Source organism: Rhinolophus sinicus, chromosome 3, assembly GCF_057876585.1.
Source record: "Rhinolophus sinicus isolate RSI-liver-muscle chromosome 3, RSI-T2T, whole genome shotgun sequence".
Classification (NCBI taxonomy): Eukaryota; Metazoa; Chordata; class Mammalia; order Chiroptera; family Rhinolophidae; genus Rhinolophus; species Rhinolophus sinicus.
In genome coordinates, this window is record NC_142503.1 from 24,535,944 (window position 1) to 24,550,749 (window position 14,806).

Below are 14,806 nucleotides of genomic sequence, written 5' to 3' on the forward strand. Positions count from 1 at the left end.
AGGGATACAGCACGTGACCAAAGGAGATTCCAATTCAACTATCAAAATGTAGTAATTTTTAAGAGCCCAACATTATACAAGAAAATCATAATTAAAATTTTGTTCTGGGATGGGCACCCACGGCCTCTACAAGCTAATTTATAACAGGTATCTATACTTCTTGAAGACAATAGAACAAAAATAGTTAGCTCATAAGTATGAGCACATACACTTAGGAACTGTTTATGACTTTCAGTTACTAGTTTATTTAAAAACATGGAGGGATCTATACAAAACAAACCACCAGCCATGGTGGACCTGCAAGCTTGGTATTTCATTGTTTATTTTCCCTTCTTCCTTCCCTTTCCAATTTTTTTTCTTTGATGAAGGAAGCAAAGCTTAATACAAAGATAATCTGGAAAGCATCAGAACAGAGATTTTCAATGCTTTTTTCTGTACCATCAGATCTTGGAATTATGATATATTCCCATTAGTAAGAATGGCTCACTATGATGATTCTTTTGGGAGGTAGGAACAAAAGGAATGTGTGCGGTGGAGGGAGAAGGTGGGGGGCGGTATGCGGTAACTTACATCTGGATTCCTGAGGTCATTCTGATATAAACTAACGGGAGCAAATATGTATCATCCCTATTTGAGAACCAAAACTCAAAATATAAACTGGCATTCAAAAACTGGAAATAGTTAAAAACTATTAAATATATAGAAATACTAAGTTAGCATTACTTTTTATGAAATTTATGGCCCCAACAATAGCAAAACATCTTTCTTTCCCAGAAGTCACTTGGTACATATTCACCAGAATATTAGTTCTATATGTGTATGGACCATTTCTATCTTGTCACTATATACCCTAGTACCTACCACTCCACCTCTCATATAGCAGGCACTCAAAAGTAGTGTTAAAAATTCATATATATATAAAGGGGATCTTGAGAATATTTTATGAGCCTGCAAGCAGTATTTTTCATTTGGTCACTAAAAGTTTTAAAAAAGCCATACTATTTCTTCCCATTAAAGTTAAAAATATATGGGTAAGAATTTTTTCTCTTGGTAAAACTTACAGTAGGAAGTATACAAAGGCAAGATTTCCAGGAATGTTAATCATGAAAAACTCAGAATTTAATTGGGAGCAACTTGATTCTAAAACATACTGTCGGGGCCGGCCCAGTGGCTCAGGCGGTTGGAGCTCCAAGCTCCTAACTCCAAAGGCTGCCGGTTCGATTCCCACATGGGCCAGTGGGCTCTCAACCACAAGGCTGCCAGTTCAATTCCTCGAGTCCCACAAGGGATGGTGGGCAGCGCCCCCTGCAACTATGATTGAACACGGCACCCTGAGCTGAGCTGCCGCTGAGCTCCCGGATAGCTCAGTTGGTTGGAGTGCATCCTCTCAACCACAAGGTTGCCAGTTCAATTCCTCAACTTCCACAAGGGATGGTGGACAGCACCCCCTGCAACTAAAACTGAACATGGCACCTTGAGCTGAGCTGCCACTGAGCTGCTGGATGGCTCAGCTGGTTGGAGTGCGTCCTCTCAACCACAAGGTTGCAGCAAGGGATGGTGGGCTGCGCCCCCTGCAACTAGCAATGGCAACTGGACCTGGAGCTGAGCTGCGCCCTCCACAACTAAGACTGAAAGGACAACAACTTGACTTGGAAAAAAGTCCTGGAAGTACACACTGTTCCCCAATAAAATCCTGTTCCCCTTCCCCAATAAAATCTTTAAAAAAAAAAAAAGATAAAAATAAAATAAAAAATAAAAGATACTGTCAACAGAGTAAAACTGCATCAATTCCGAAGTAAAATTTGAAAGCATAATTCTGTATGTGGGACAGTGATGATGTTAATAATGGCAACCTTATACAATAAAAATTAAAACTATATATAGTTGATTAGATAAGTGTGCAGGAAAAGGGTAACATATTAGGCCTGGGTACTTTAAAGGCCTGCTTATAAGGTTGACCCTTAGCTGGCATCTGGGAACTTAGATTTTGGGAGGAGTCCCACCACCTTAACTGCTGACAGTGGCTCAATGGACCTGTTTGCACAAACAATGTGGTTTATACTGAATACTGCTTTCCTTCGAAGAGTATGGAATTTTAGTATGGGCTAGGCAGAGGATGCCTATGTGACCAGCCCCCAATTAAAAACCCTGAGCACTAAATCTCTAATGAGCTTCCCTGGTACACAGCATCTCACATGCGGTGTCACAATCCGTGGCTGGAAGAATTAAGTGTCTGTCCTGTGTGACTCCACTGAGAGAGGATTCTTGGAAGCTTTTGCTTGGTTTCTTCTGGACTCCACCCCATGCACCTTTTCCCTTGGCTAATTTTGCTTTGTATCCTTTCATTGTAATAAATGACAGCCATGAGCACAGCCATATGCTGAGCCCTGTGAGTCCTCCCTGGGAATTCACTGAACTTGGGGGGTAGTCTTGGGGACCTGACCTAGTAGAGATATGCTTGATATATTTTAAACAATCATCATTAAAAACTAAAACAAATACATTACTCTAGGTTCAACTTATGTTGAAAGTTAAATCATTTAATTACAATACTGCTAAAAAAAATGAAGACTATCCAATCCGTTAAAAAAAAATCACACATAAAAGTCTTTTGCTCATACAGCTGGCAGAACTTTCTGGAAGGCAACTTGACAGTAAGCCTCAAAAGTTTTAAAATGGTGGATTCTCTTTGGTCCAGGAACCTCATTTCTAGAAATTTGTCCTAAAGAAATTATTAGTAATACTTGCAGAAATTTACACTGCAGCATTCATTATTTAAAACAGTAAATAGTTGGTAACAACCTAAAACGTGCAATAACGGGGAAAAAGCTTAGTGGGTTTTTTAAAAAGAGTATTATTTGCATTGAAAAGTATTCATCATAATATGAAATTTTAAAAATTTACAAAATAGAATATACAGCTCTAATAATATATATGTATAAATGTATATAGAAAAGTGGTAGAATTATAAGTGATTTTATTTTCTTCTTTGCACTTTTCTGTATTTTCAAAATTGTCTAAAATAAACATGCATTTCTTCCATAATGAACACAAAAATCTAAAAAGATAAAAATCACAAAGAGTAAGAAATCTATTAACAAGTGGCTGAAACCACATAAAACTAAGTTGGCTCCATTTAGAAAGTCCTGATACATTGGGCCTTTCAGACACATTCATATGCGTAGTATACATCTAATGGTCTGTGACCCTATAACCACTATAAATACGTTATGTGTTCATTCATATACAGAGGGTGCCAAAAGAATGTATACACATTTTAAGAAAGGAAAAAACTGTATTAAAATTGTAAAACTCAATATACACTGATAATAAAGATGAATACAAGTCACGTTTGACTTCTCAAATTACAAGAGGTGCTCAAATTGGTTACCATCAGCGTAGTTTTAATAGATTTTTCCTTTCTTAAAATGTGTACAGTTTTTTGGCACCGTGTGTGTGTGTGTGTGTGTGTGTGTGTGTGTGATATATGTGTGTGTGTGTATAAATGTATACACATTTTAAGAAAGGAAAAAACTATATTAAAATTGTAACACAATGAATGATGCTAGCATTCATTTGATTAATGCCATCTTTTGAGTGAACGTCATACTACACATTGCTACTGTAATTCAACTCAACTTCGAAAAGTAATGCTTAGATAACATCTCTTAAAATGTGCACATTTTGTTGGCACCCCGGTATGTATCTATATCTGTCGATACAGACACAGATATAGACATAGATATAGATATATACATACATACACACACACCAGGAGTGTACACATTTTAAGATCCATAGATATATATACACATATACAAATGTATATGTGTATATATATCTATATGCATCTTTCACTCTGGTTATTGCTTAATTCAAATGTACCTTTTTTAAAAATGGCAATCCAGATACTCTACAGACTCCTAAACAGATTTTTAAAAAGAGTCAGAATACCTCAGTTAGTGATTTTCATCACTTTACTAAACCACCTTAAGCAACAGTTAAATATAAATATATTAAGGAAAAATACTTGAGGAGTACCTAATATTTTAACAAATATGGCTGTGAGAAAACAATTATATCAGTTCAGCAGGCAATCATTGCTAAGCTCTGGAAATTTTATTTTTAAAATGTTTTTAAAAAAACGGTTCTTGCTATTGAGAAGCTGTCAGTCCAAAATTTATCATAATAGGGCAGAACAACCAACTTTTATACATAAGTAATTTCATATCTAAACCTATAAATATAAATCAGTAAGATTAAAAATACTGTATTTTAAATGCATACCTGAACTATCTTCATTTGCTTTTACGGGGAGGTGGGACCATCTCAGTACTTCTCTCACTAGCTGATCACACAGTCCTTGGGCATCATTTAAATTATAGCTGTAGAGGTGGCAGTATAAAAGAGAAAGATAATAGCGAATCTGAAGAAAACGTGTCCTTCTTCCTCCTTAAACCGGAAAGAATTAAGCTGACATTAGAAACATGTTAGCAAAGTAATGTTCTTGATCTGGGTGCTAGGTAGACACTCTAGGAGTGTTCAGTTTATGGAAATTCATCAAGCTGTACACTCATATTACGTTAACCTATCTGTATCTGTTTTAGCCTTCAATAAAAGACTTTTTAAAAACCAGGTGAGCAATACTTTGTCCTTTTTCAAGTTCTGAACAATTTTAGTTTTCTTTCACCAGGCTACAGGATGACTGAGATTTCATCCAAAGAGAGCTGCAAATCCTCATCATGTCATCTCTAAGGTCCACTAGCAACATCTATCTCAAGTACCATGGTATGAAACAGAAGGGAATGTGGTTACACACACACACACACACATGAAACCATACGTATGTCAAACAGATGGTCAAAGAAAAACACTATCTAATAAGAGTTCCTGACCACTCCCTTCAAATATCTGAGGGAATTGAGGACTTAGGCTGCTGGTTGCCTGCCCCTTATGCATTCTTCCTGAGTAAAAGAATTCCAACTTCATTTTGGGGTTACAATGCAACCGGATCACAATTTCTCACTAGATGTGGCCATGTGAAAATGTGACTATGTTCTGAACCAAGAGATAATCTTGTGTAGACCTTCCAGAAAAGCTGCTTAAATTCAGCTGGGAGGTAGGTGTACCCTCTCTTGCCTTTCCTGCTTTCTGCCCTGCCTAGAATATGGAAGTGATGGCTAACAGCTCCAGCATCCATCTTAACTCATGTAATGGACTTAAGAATGGAAGCAATGCACTAGGGATGACAAAGCAGAAAAACTAAAGGTCTTTGAAACCTTAGAAACACCGAACCAGCCCCAGACTGTCAACTTCAGGCCTCTTTTCATAAGAAAGAAATAAACGTCTTTTTTTGTTGAAGCCAGTTACTCTCAGTCTCCACTACTGGAAGCCATTCTTAATGGATACAGTGGAAATCAAACTAAAAGGTCCCCAATGGAACTCAATATGAAATCTCTTCTTCATCAGAACTTCTCACCTTGAACACCACCCTTTTTCATCCAGTTGGAGAATCCCCAAATCTGAGAAGTACATTAGACTTCTTTCTCCAGATCTACTCAGTCACAAGTCCGATTGCTCAAACCTATTAAATATCTGTCAGATATGACCGCTGTTCACCAGTACTCTTGACATTGCTTTGGTTTAGGACCTCAACTGACTTTCTTTTTTCTAGGTAAACCCACATCTCTACGTCACTCCTACAAATGACCCTCCACACAGTACCTACTAAAGTGATCTTTCCAAATGGCCTATATTTAAAAAGTTCTCTTTCCTACATCAAGTAGCTTAACTGATCCCACTGTCCTTAGGATAAAATCTTAATCCCTTGGCACTGTATACACTGTTCTCTATCTACCTCTCACCTTAGCTCTCACCTCCCTGTCCCCAACATCACTGACATGTATCATATAATCTAGTCTAGTTCAACTTCTTGCAGTTTACCAAATTGCCATGGTTTCTCATGCCTCTTTGCTTTTGGATTGCTATATATCCTCTGATGAACCATCCCACTACTTTAACTGGCCAATTTCTGTTCCATTTTAATTGTCAACTCCTCCAGGTTTTCCCCAGACTGATGCTTGTACTCCAGTCTCAGACTGTGTATAGTGCAAACAACATAATGAGAAAAGGGCTAGTTGTTTATGGAATCTCTCCTGCAGACTGTAGGCAACTTGTTTATTTCAGTTACTCCTAGCACCTAACACAATTCTAGGAACACAGCAGGCTCTCCATACGTACTGATTAAATAGATGAATGAAAGAAACATACAATACCACAGCAGTCAAAAATACTTTAATAATTGGCCAAATCTGACCATGTAGTAGTTGTAATCAGAGTGAGTTCCAAGGTCGCTCAGAACCTCTGTCATCTTCGTCACACCCTTAGCCCTATATCATAAAAGCTATCACCAGTTTCTAGAATCCATGTCCTTATAGTCTCATCAAAGACTCCACATAGCCTATACCTAACCCCAATAAGTCTAACTCACAGGAAATTGTTAAAATTGAATTACTTAAGGGCAGAGAGCCTTAGCTCCATGTGTCTCTAAGTCTGTAAAAGGTGGTAAACTATTTAACCAATAGTTTCTCATTTAGATACTTTTCAGTCCCTCTAAATGACAAAAATTCATTAAATCTCATTTTTCCCCCATCAATAATAAATCACAAGTTTCATCACTAACCAAAAAAATGGACAGAAGGAGCCATATCTATAGATAACAGAAAAAATTCTTGGTTCGACAAATTCCAAGACTAAGAATAATTTTAAACAAGTATTTCTGACAGTCAAGGTGTCTACAATATGTATTCTATTGGAACATTAAGAAATTATGAGCATTCAGAAATTTGGAATTATTTTTATGCTCTAGAGAATGCTAAAATATGTTCTTACCAATATTATGGCAAATATTATTTTTTAACACTCCCCTACCATTTTCCTGGGTTTCTTGTAGAGCTTTCTCCCACAGTTGAACAGACTTTTCATATGATCCTAATAGGAAACACTCTTCACCTACAAAGTTTTTAACCGACAATTAGTTATGGTTAATTAAATTACTTTATAAAAATTTACTATGTTTTAAAATTCAGTGTATATAGCTCAGCCAGAAATTATTCTGAAAAATAAATAATTGCAATCAATTAATAAAATGAAAGCCCAGTTAACTATATTGCTTTTTCATGGAGTTAGAAATCGTTTATGAGATACTAACCATGAATAGATTTCAGCTCTAAGGTTTGGTTCAAGCAAACTCCAGCAGTCTGTAAGGAAGCCTGGATATGACATAGCAGGGACTTGACAGTAGATGCTTCGTATGTCATCTTTTCAGTTAACTGTCTGTCACCTTCAGGAACTCTTTGACTTAATTGTGTTTGATACCATAAAGTTTTATTATACAGCATTTTCCAGAGAACAATCAATCTGCATACAAAATCAGGTAATCATCAAAACCAAATTTCAGATAATAAGAATGAATATAGCCTCCTACTTAGCCTTTTTTTTTTGCCTGTATTCTTCACTGATGTAATAACATATACAAACTGACCAGATTTAAATATAGAACAAAGCCCACTGATCAAAAATATATATATACATATTTTTTAAATCTTCAGAAATGCATTATGTACCCGCGGTTATTTTTCTACAGTGCTTTACCTAAACAAAAATCTTTCAACAGTATCCTGGAGTTGCCCAAGACAAATAAAATATGTGTGTTGAATAGCATTTGGTGTAAGTCCTAAGATATTTTAAAATGAAATCTATAATGCTGAGTGCTAATGGACACAGGTTTCTTTCTATGGTGATAAAATCCTGGAATGCTAATATTTCTACAACCTTGTGACTACACTAAAAATCATTGAATTGCACACTTTAAAATGATTAATTTTATAGTATGGTAATTACATCTTATTTTTTTGAAAAGGAAAAAATCTATAATGCTAATGGTATCCTAACATTAAAGTAATTATACCTGTGTCCTGGCTGTTGAACAAGATTTACTACTTGAGGATGAATCTTGAAAGATGAGTTCCAAGACCAGTTTTCCTGAGAACCACTATCTTGAAATATTTGAAAAACAGGTACCACCAGTGAGTCTTGATTTGCTGTTCTACTTCCATCAGTTGAAGCTGAAATAATTTCAGGTTGAAGACTGTATATGCCATTCAAATGATCAGCTACCATTTTGAGTAAATGAAAACAGGCTGAAAGCCTCTCTGAGAATAACTGACCCTGCTGTTGCTGAGTCAGCAAAAGCTTTACAGTATTTGAGGTCAGCTTTACCAAATGTCCCACATCTTGTCTGTATCTCATATCCCAATACTGAACTGATAAACACTGATGAAAAAGTTGAAAGATACAAAGCACCCATGCATTATGTCTTGGGCTCTTGCTTAAAAAAAGATCAAATTTGGGGAAAGGACATTTTATAAACTGAAGGATGTAGAAAAAATGAGTGATACAAACTATCGTGTAATTTAACATTGAATTTTTTTCTGCCACATTTTTTGAAATTCCTATAGTCCATGCTGCAAGGAGATTTTTCTGAACAGAATGCAGTTCTATAATGGTTCCATCCGTCTCCTCAGTATTATCCTTTGCATGTATCGTATCAAACATGGATGCAAATTCCAACCTTCCCTCCTTGGCACTACTGAACAATGGATCACTTTTTTGGTTCCAAAAAGAGGATGAGTTGTTTATAAAATGCATGCCTTCATTAGTTTCTTCTGTTTCAAAATCCTAAAACATGAGTGAAAAAAATTATAGTTAATACTACTTAATACCTTACAAATGAATTACTTTGGTGTTCTCAAATTTCTCTTCCCTTCATTAACAAGAGAAAAACAAAATAAAATTTTTTTTGGAATAAAGTCAATACATAATTGTTCAAAGCAAATAAAACACTGCTACTAAGTACCTGTAAATCTGCTGTTTTTTCATTTAACTTCTTTGTATCCTCTACCTGCAAGAATCTGGGGACAGTAGAATCAGCTGAACTTTCATTTCCTTGGTGTTTTAACAGGCTCAACCTTAGGGAATCCAGTGATCGCAAGTTCAGCCCTTTGCCTTTTGGCTATAGAAGAAAAGACAGATTTCCAAGAGCAGAATTTTATCCATAATTCTATTACAAGCAGTAAAAAATTCTACAGACAACTATATACAATCCAGCGATATTACTGTCAGTGTAGTTTTTAAATCTGGAAAGAGGTCAACTTTTACTAATGATACCAAAAAGCACCATACCTTAGACAATATCACACTTTGGTATGTTTTCTCAAGCCTCTGCGTTGAATCAAGTAGAAGGGATCTCATGAGCACTGATGGAGATAGGTTATCAAGAAATCGAAGTGTTGTGACCATGTATCCATCAGAAATAATGAGGTAGGGTAACCGTGAGTGTGCTTTTATAGAAAATCTCTGTCTCATAGGGTCACTATCAGAAGCTGATGAATCTACAGAATTATTTGAATCTTGAAATGTAAACTGCTGTGGTCTAGCAAACAAACATCAAAAGTCAAGAATTAGTAAGGAAAAAATCTTAAGAATACATCATTATTCAAGAAAAAGCAAAATAATTAAAAGTTACAGAATGACGAAAAAGCAAACAAATTAAACACTAAATATTAAATGTGTATATATCTGTAAGGAAAATGTAAGTGATTAGATAACATATAAGTTGTTTTTTAAATTTTTCCCCTAATTGTGGTATTTATTTTGTTTCTAATCTAGTTTTATACAAACTATTTCAGAAAAGAATTAAGACAGTTCATTTTACCATTAAAGAGAGCTGAATAGTTAACTTTCCTTCTTACCATATATTTAAATATACTTACAAGAATAATTATGAGCTATGAATATAGGTGTTATTAAGGAGGAGAAAGAAAAGAAACTGAGAAGAACATTTGGAGAGGATGGTGGTGAGTAGAATTTTATCAGTTTAAGATTAATTTGACTGAGTTTCCATATAAATGTACTTATTTATTATAATGGTGATGTACTTGATTCTGATCACTTAATATTGCTGCTTAACTTTGGGGCTTTATAAATATGAAGAGGACAAATAAAATATAATTTTTTTGGTTAGGAAATTATTCAAATGTACATTTTATTAGGCAAATGATCAACAGTAGGAGATTGATTAATTGTCGAATATACACACCACAGGTATCTAAGGAACCATTAAAAATGGCTTCATAGAAAAACGTAGGTGGGGAGAGGGGTGGTATATGAGGGTAAAAGGGATCAAATATATGGTTATGGAAGGAGAACTGACTCTGGGTGGTGAACACACAACGTTATACATAGATGATGTATTACAGAATTATACACCTGAAACCACCCCAATAAACTTTAATTTTAAAAAAAGATACATTGTTAAACTAAAAAAGCAAAATACAAAACAGCACATATCATATAATTCATTTTGTATTAAAAAACTAATATTAGTATTATTATAGATGTCATATAATTTTCTTAATTTGGATTACACACTAAAATGTTAATAATTATCTCTGAAGAATAGATTACAAGTTTTTCACTTTCTACATTATTTAGTTTTATAACATTTGATTTTCAAGCTTTTTAAAATAATGAATATGTATTACTTTGTAATCAGAAAAAGCAATCCATTTTGAAAGGCCCCAAATATTAACTTTAAAGGAGAATGTGAGGAAATTCAAGTCAGTTATGAATCAAACCATAAAAAAATAAGGAAAAAATACTTTCACTGCAGGAAATAAATATTGATTCCATTAGAATTTTCTATTGCTAAAGGTTAAGCATCATTCTTTATATATATAGCAAAAGAATGATATATATATATATATATATATATATATATATATATATATATATATATATAAAATGTAATAAAAAAGAATATATATATAATGTAATCAAGGACGTACCCTTCCTCAATTTCCTTTCTGTAAAGCAAAGGGAATGGGTGAATTTCAAAGGTCTTTTACCCATTTTTTTGCTCTGCAAATAGCTGTGTGTATGTGTCTAGCCATGTATAATAGCAACACCAATAACGACAAATATTTACTGAGCACCTACTTTATGCCAGAACTGTGCAAAATGATCTATATTTATCTTACTTCATTCCCTCAACTAATCATCATCTTCATTTCACAATAAAAGAAATAGAGGCTTAAAGAATAAATTACCCAAAGTCATACACCTAATAAGTAGAAGAACCAAGATTTGAATTTTGATCTGACTCCACAGTCAAATTGCTACCCCATCTCACAAAAATTAAAATTTGGTTAAATTCTAAAATCTTCTAACCATTTCCAACGTACTTCTTCCCTTTAGGGAAAAAGGTAGATAAATCCATCTACCAAGTTAATTTTGAGTTATTAATTTATCTAAGTGCTCTTCTTTTAAAATAATAAAGTACATATCATGCTGTTATTAAGAACTTTTATATCAAAGAAAACAACTTTCATACCAAAGAAAATAAATTTTTAGTTCTGTTGAATACTTAAATAGCTTATACTTACATAGTTACAATGTCAAATTTTTACCAGGATTAAGCCACAAAAAGAAATAGAAAAAAAACTATAAATAAGAAAGATATTGAGATGACGACTTAAAGAAAGAGTAAGACAGTTTGAAAGATGAAATTTGTCAGAAAAATATACACAGTAAAGTAATACCAAAAGAGAAAAACTTCTATAAACAAATTAAAACAACTTAAATGTCTCACCTATATGTTATTAGCGGGTGAAGAGGAATAAATTCTGCTGGCCCAAATTCTATAGAGCAACCAAATGTAATTAATGTTAGCAGTTCACCTTGGCAAGTCAGTAAAACCAGGGAGCCACGTTTTAACACACAAGACAGAAAAAGACTATCATGAGTCCAGCTGATATCACCAACCCAGTAGGACCTAAAAAAAGCAAGATAATACGTTTAGAAAGGACTCTCTACAATGTCTTTAACAATTTATAATGGCCAAGCTGGGGTGAAACACTTCAAAAAATAAGAGCAAAAGGATGAATAGTAGGCAATTGATAACCATAGTTTATAGATTTCACTTCCCAGAAAAAAAGGTAAGAAAAAAGGAATTTGCTCATAAACATCTACTCCATACAACATATCAATTAGAAAAGTACTTAGATTCATAACCAAATCATAAAATGAAAATACTCCCTAAAAAAAGTTAAGCTTTTTAGTCACTCACATTTAATTAGAACAACTTTTAATCCTACTGGTGTCCACAACTGTTATTTATGATAGATTTAAAGGTCAAGACTGTGCCTGTGCTCTGCAGCCTGCTGGAGTTCCACTTGGCAGCAGACACCCTCTTCTCAGAGCCGTCATTACTACTCCTTAACTAGCTGATAATATGAATGTTTCATACAGACAAAAAGTAGCTCCATCATGTAAATGGACACTCCGTCAGACCACTGAACCGAAACCAGTAATACTTTTAGGCAGGAACTTTTGGGGAGGGAAAGAAAATGAAGAGGCAATGCTGGAGTGACCTGAAAACTTTGGAAATTCAAATAGAATCGATTTGAATTCAGAAAAAGCATTCAGAAAAGGAAATTAGGAGGTCCAAGAGGGAATCTTCCTACTCTGTAATACGTAGGTCCTGGTGGTAACTCATGCGCAGTCCAAAATCACCACTTCATGTTGCTATTGACCTATAGGCAAAGAATGCCAACTTTGTTTAAAAGGCTATGGACACCTTAGCCTCTCTGAGTATATGGTATTCCCAATCCAGGTTTTTTCATTTCCATCTCTCAAATTAAGCCCAGTATTTGTCTACCTAGTCACGACTTCACTCCTCAGACAACAAAGAAATAAGATCATGTATCTTCTACCCTACTATACCCTTCCTTAAAGTATTTAAGGCTTTCCTCATATAAAGCAATTTTTAGAATCTATGAAGCACAAATGTTGAAAGAAACTTGCATTACCTATCTAAATATTTATTTAGACATTATTGAATTGTCAGCCTTAAACTTATCAAATTGTTGGAAAAGAAAAGAAAAATAGTATTTAGAATATAAAAGAGTTCTTACCTGATAAGTGCAGCTGGAACCACAGGATTCTTATTGCTACATCCTTTAAGGCTGCCACGGAGAGTAACAAAAGTCAATGTGTTTATAAATAATACCTGAGTTGCCTAGAAACAAAAAGAAAAACGACAACAAAACCATTATTATGATCTCATTTATATGTGGAATCTAAAGAAAAGAATAAATGAACTAATCAGAAAGTCTCAGAGACATAGAAAAACTGACGGTTGCTAGATGGGGGGGGTGGGGATAACGGGGAAGTTGAGGGGATTAGAAAGCACAGTCAGTAACCACAAGATGGCCATGGGGTTAAGAGAGTTAATTTGGGGAATGTAATCAATAATGTTCTAAAGATTTTGTAGGGTATCCGATGGACACTTGTCTCAGTAGGGAGACCACCTCAGGGATGATGTAGATGCCTGATCACTGCCCTGTACACCTGAAGCTGAAGCTGAAGAATAATGAATGTCAACTACAATTATATATATATATATATATACACATACATATACATATACATATACATATATATATATATGTGTGTGTGTGTGTATACTTACAAGAAGCGGAGTACAGCATTAGGAACAGAGGCAGTAGAAATGTAATGGCTGTGTGTGATGTCAGAGGGGTAGTGGATGGGGTGAGGGGGGTTGTCACTGTGTGAGGGATATAAATGATAAACGTCTAACTATTACATTGTTTTGTGCACCTTAAACTAATAAAAAAAATGTTTTAAAAAAAAGCATTATTAAAATTATTTTACTTAATCATTACTTATAATTCTGGAGACCTAGCGATCTATTATATCAATAAACTAGGGTTCTTTCCCAATTGGCAAAACAATATTGACCACCTATAACTCTTCTCTTTTTTACACTACATTTTAAGAACATCAATTACTGCACTGCCCTTCTTTCGTCCTTTTCCTTTATCCTCTTTTTCACATCTGAAGACCAAGTTTTGAAAACTATGGCAGCTAATTTAAATAACTTCACCAATCAATGTTAAGATGGATCAGAAAACTCCAATTTAAAGAACATAAAGTAATATTATATTAAGAAAAAAAACTATCTTCAGGGGGAAAAAAAAATCTCAAACCTGGACTAAACTCTCTCTTTTATAGGTTACTTCGAAGACAGAGTACATTTACTGACCTTTGGGTCTTTCTGATTAAGAGTCACTGCCAGGGTAAGGCCATCTCTTGAAAAGGCAGAGATGAGAGCTCCTCTTGACTTCACTGGTTCACACTTGGGAATTAGACTACCCAGAAGGCAATCTTGTTGTGCCCAGTGAACATGGTATGGCAATGATCTAAGAAAATAATGAAATAACTGAAAACAGGAAGTATAGTAACTTTTAAATTAGTATATAGTTCAATACAAAAAATTAAATGGTCCAACTAAATTCCTACATATGCACATATATTAGAGGGCCTCTTTGCAAGCATTCAGAAGTTTCATCCAGGTAACAAAAGAGCAGTCACCAATGAAATAAGCTCAGTATCAGAGTTTTGTTAGTAACAGTATGATCCGTAGTCAACCCCAAATACATGTGCTTCCACTAATGGTTTCGATGGACATAGTTCTACATTGCTAACATTTTTAAAGGGATTAAATAGGCAGAGAAGAGGGGGATTTTAGGATAGTGGCAATGTTCTATACTTAATATGAGGATGGTTACACACACATATACTTATTAAAGCCCAGCTGTACACTTAAGATTCGTTCATTTTACTTTATACAAATTACACCTTAATAAGATATTGTTAGCATAAA

At 34.6% G+C, this 14,806-nt stretch overlaps 1 protein-coding gene across 6 annotated transcripts in view; it reads right to left on the reverse strand.

Moving 5' to 3' along the window:
• Positions 1-14,806, reverse strand: part of CPLANE1 (ciliogenesis and planar polarity effector complex subunit 1) — a 96,714-nt gene that overhangs the window by 69,013 nt on the left and 12,895 nt on the right. For all 6 annotated transcript variants that reach the window (XR_012495161.2, XM_088796490.1, XM_074328988.2 and 3 more), the window contains exons 7-15: positions 14,186-14,342; positions 13,035-13,138; positions 11,711-11,893; positions 9,244-9,493; positions 8,918-9,073; positions 7,970-8,739; positions 7,211-7,419; positions 6,931-7,011; positions 4,288-4,452 (exon numbers count right to left, since the gene is read on the reverse strand). Coding sequence is in view for 5 of the 6 variants with exons in the window: in XM_088796490.1 (XP_088652616.1) it covers positions 4,288-4,452; positions 6,931-7,011; positions 7,211-7,419; positions 7,970-8,739; positions 8,918-9,073; positions 9,244-9,493; positions 11,711-11,893; positions 13,035-13,138; positions 14,186-14,342 (2,075 nt within the window). In the remaining variant the exon portion in view is untranslated. The remainder of the gene's footprint in view (positions 1-4,287; positions 4,453-6,930; positions 7,012-7,210; positions 7,420-7,969; positions 8,740-8,917; positions 9,074-9,243; positions 9,494-11,710; positions 11,894-13,034; positions 13,139-14,185; positions 14,343-14,806) is intronic.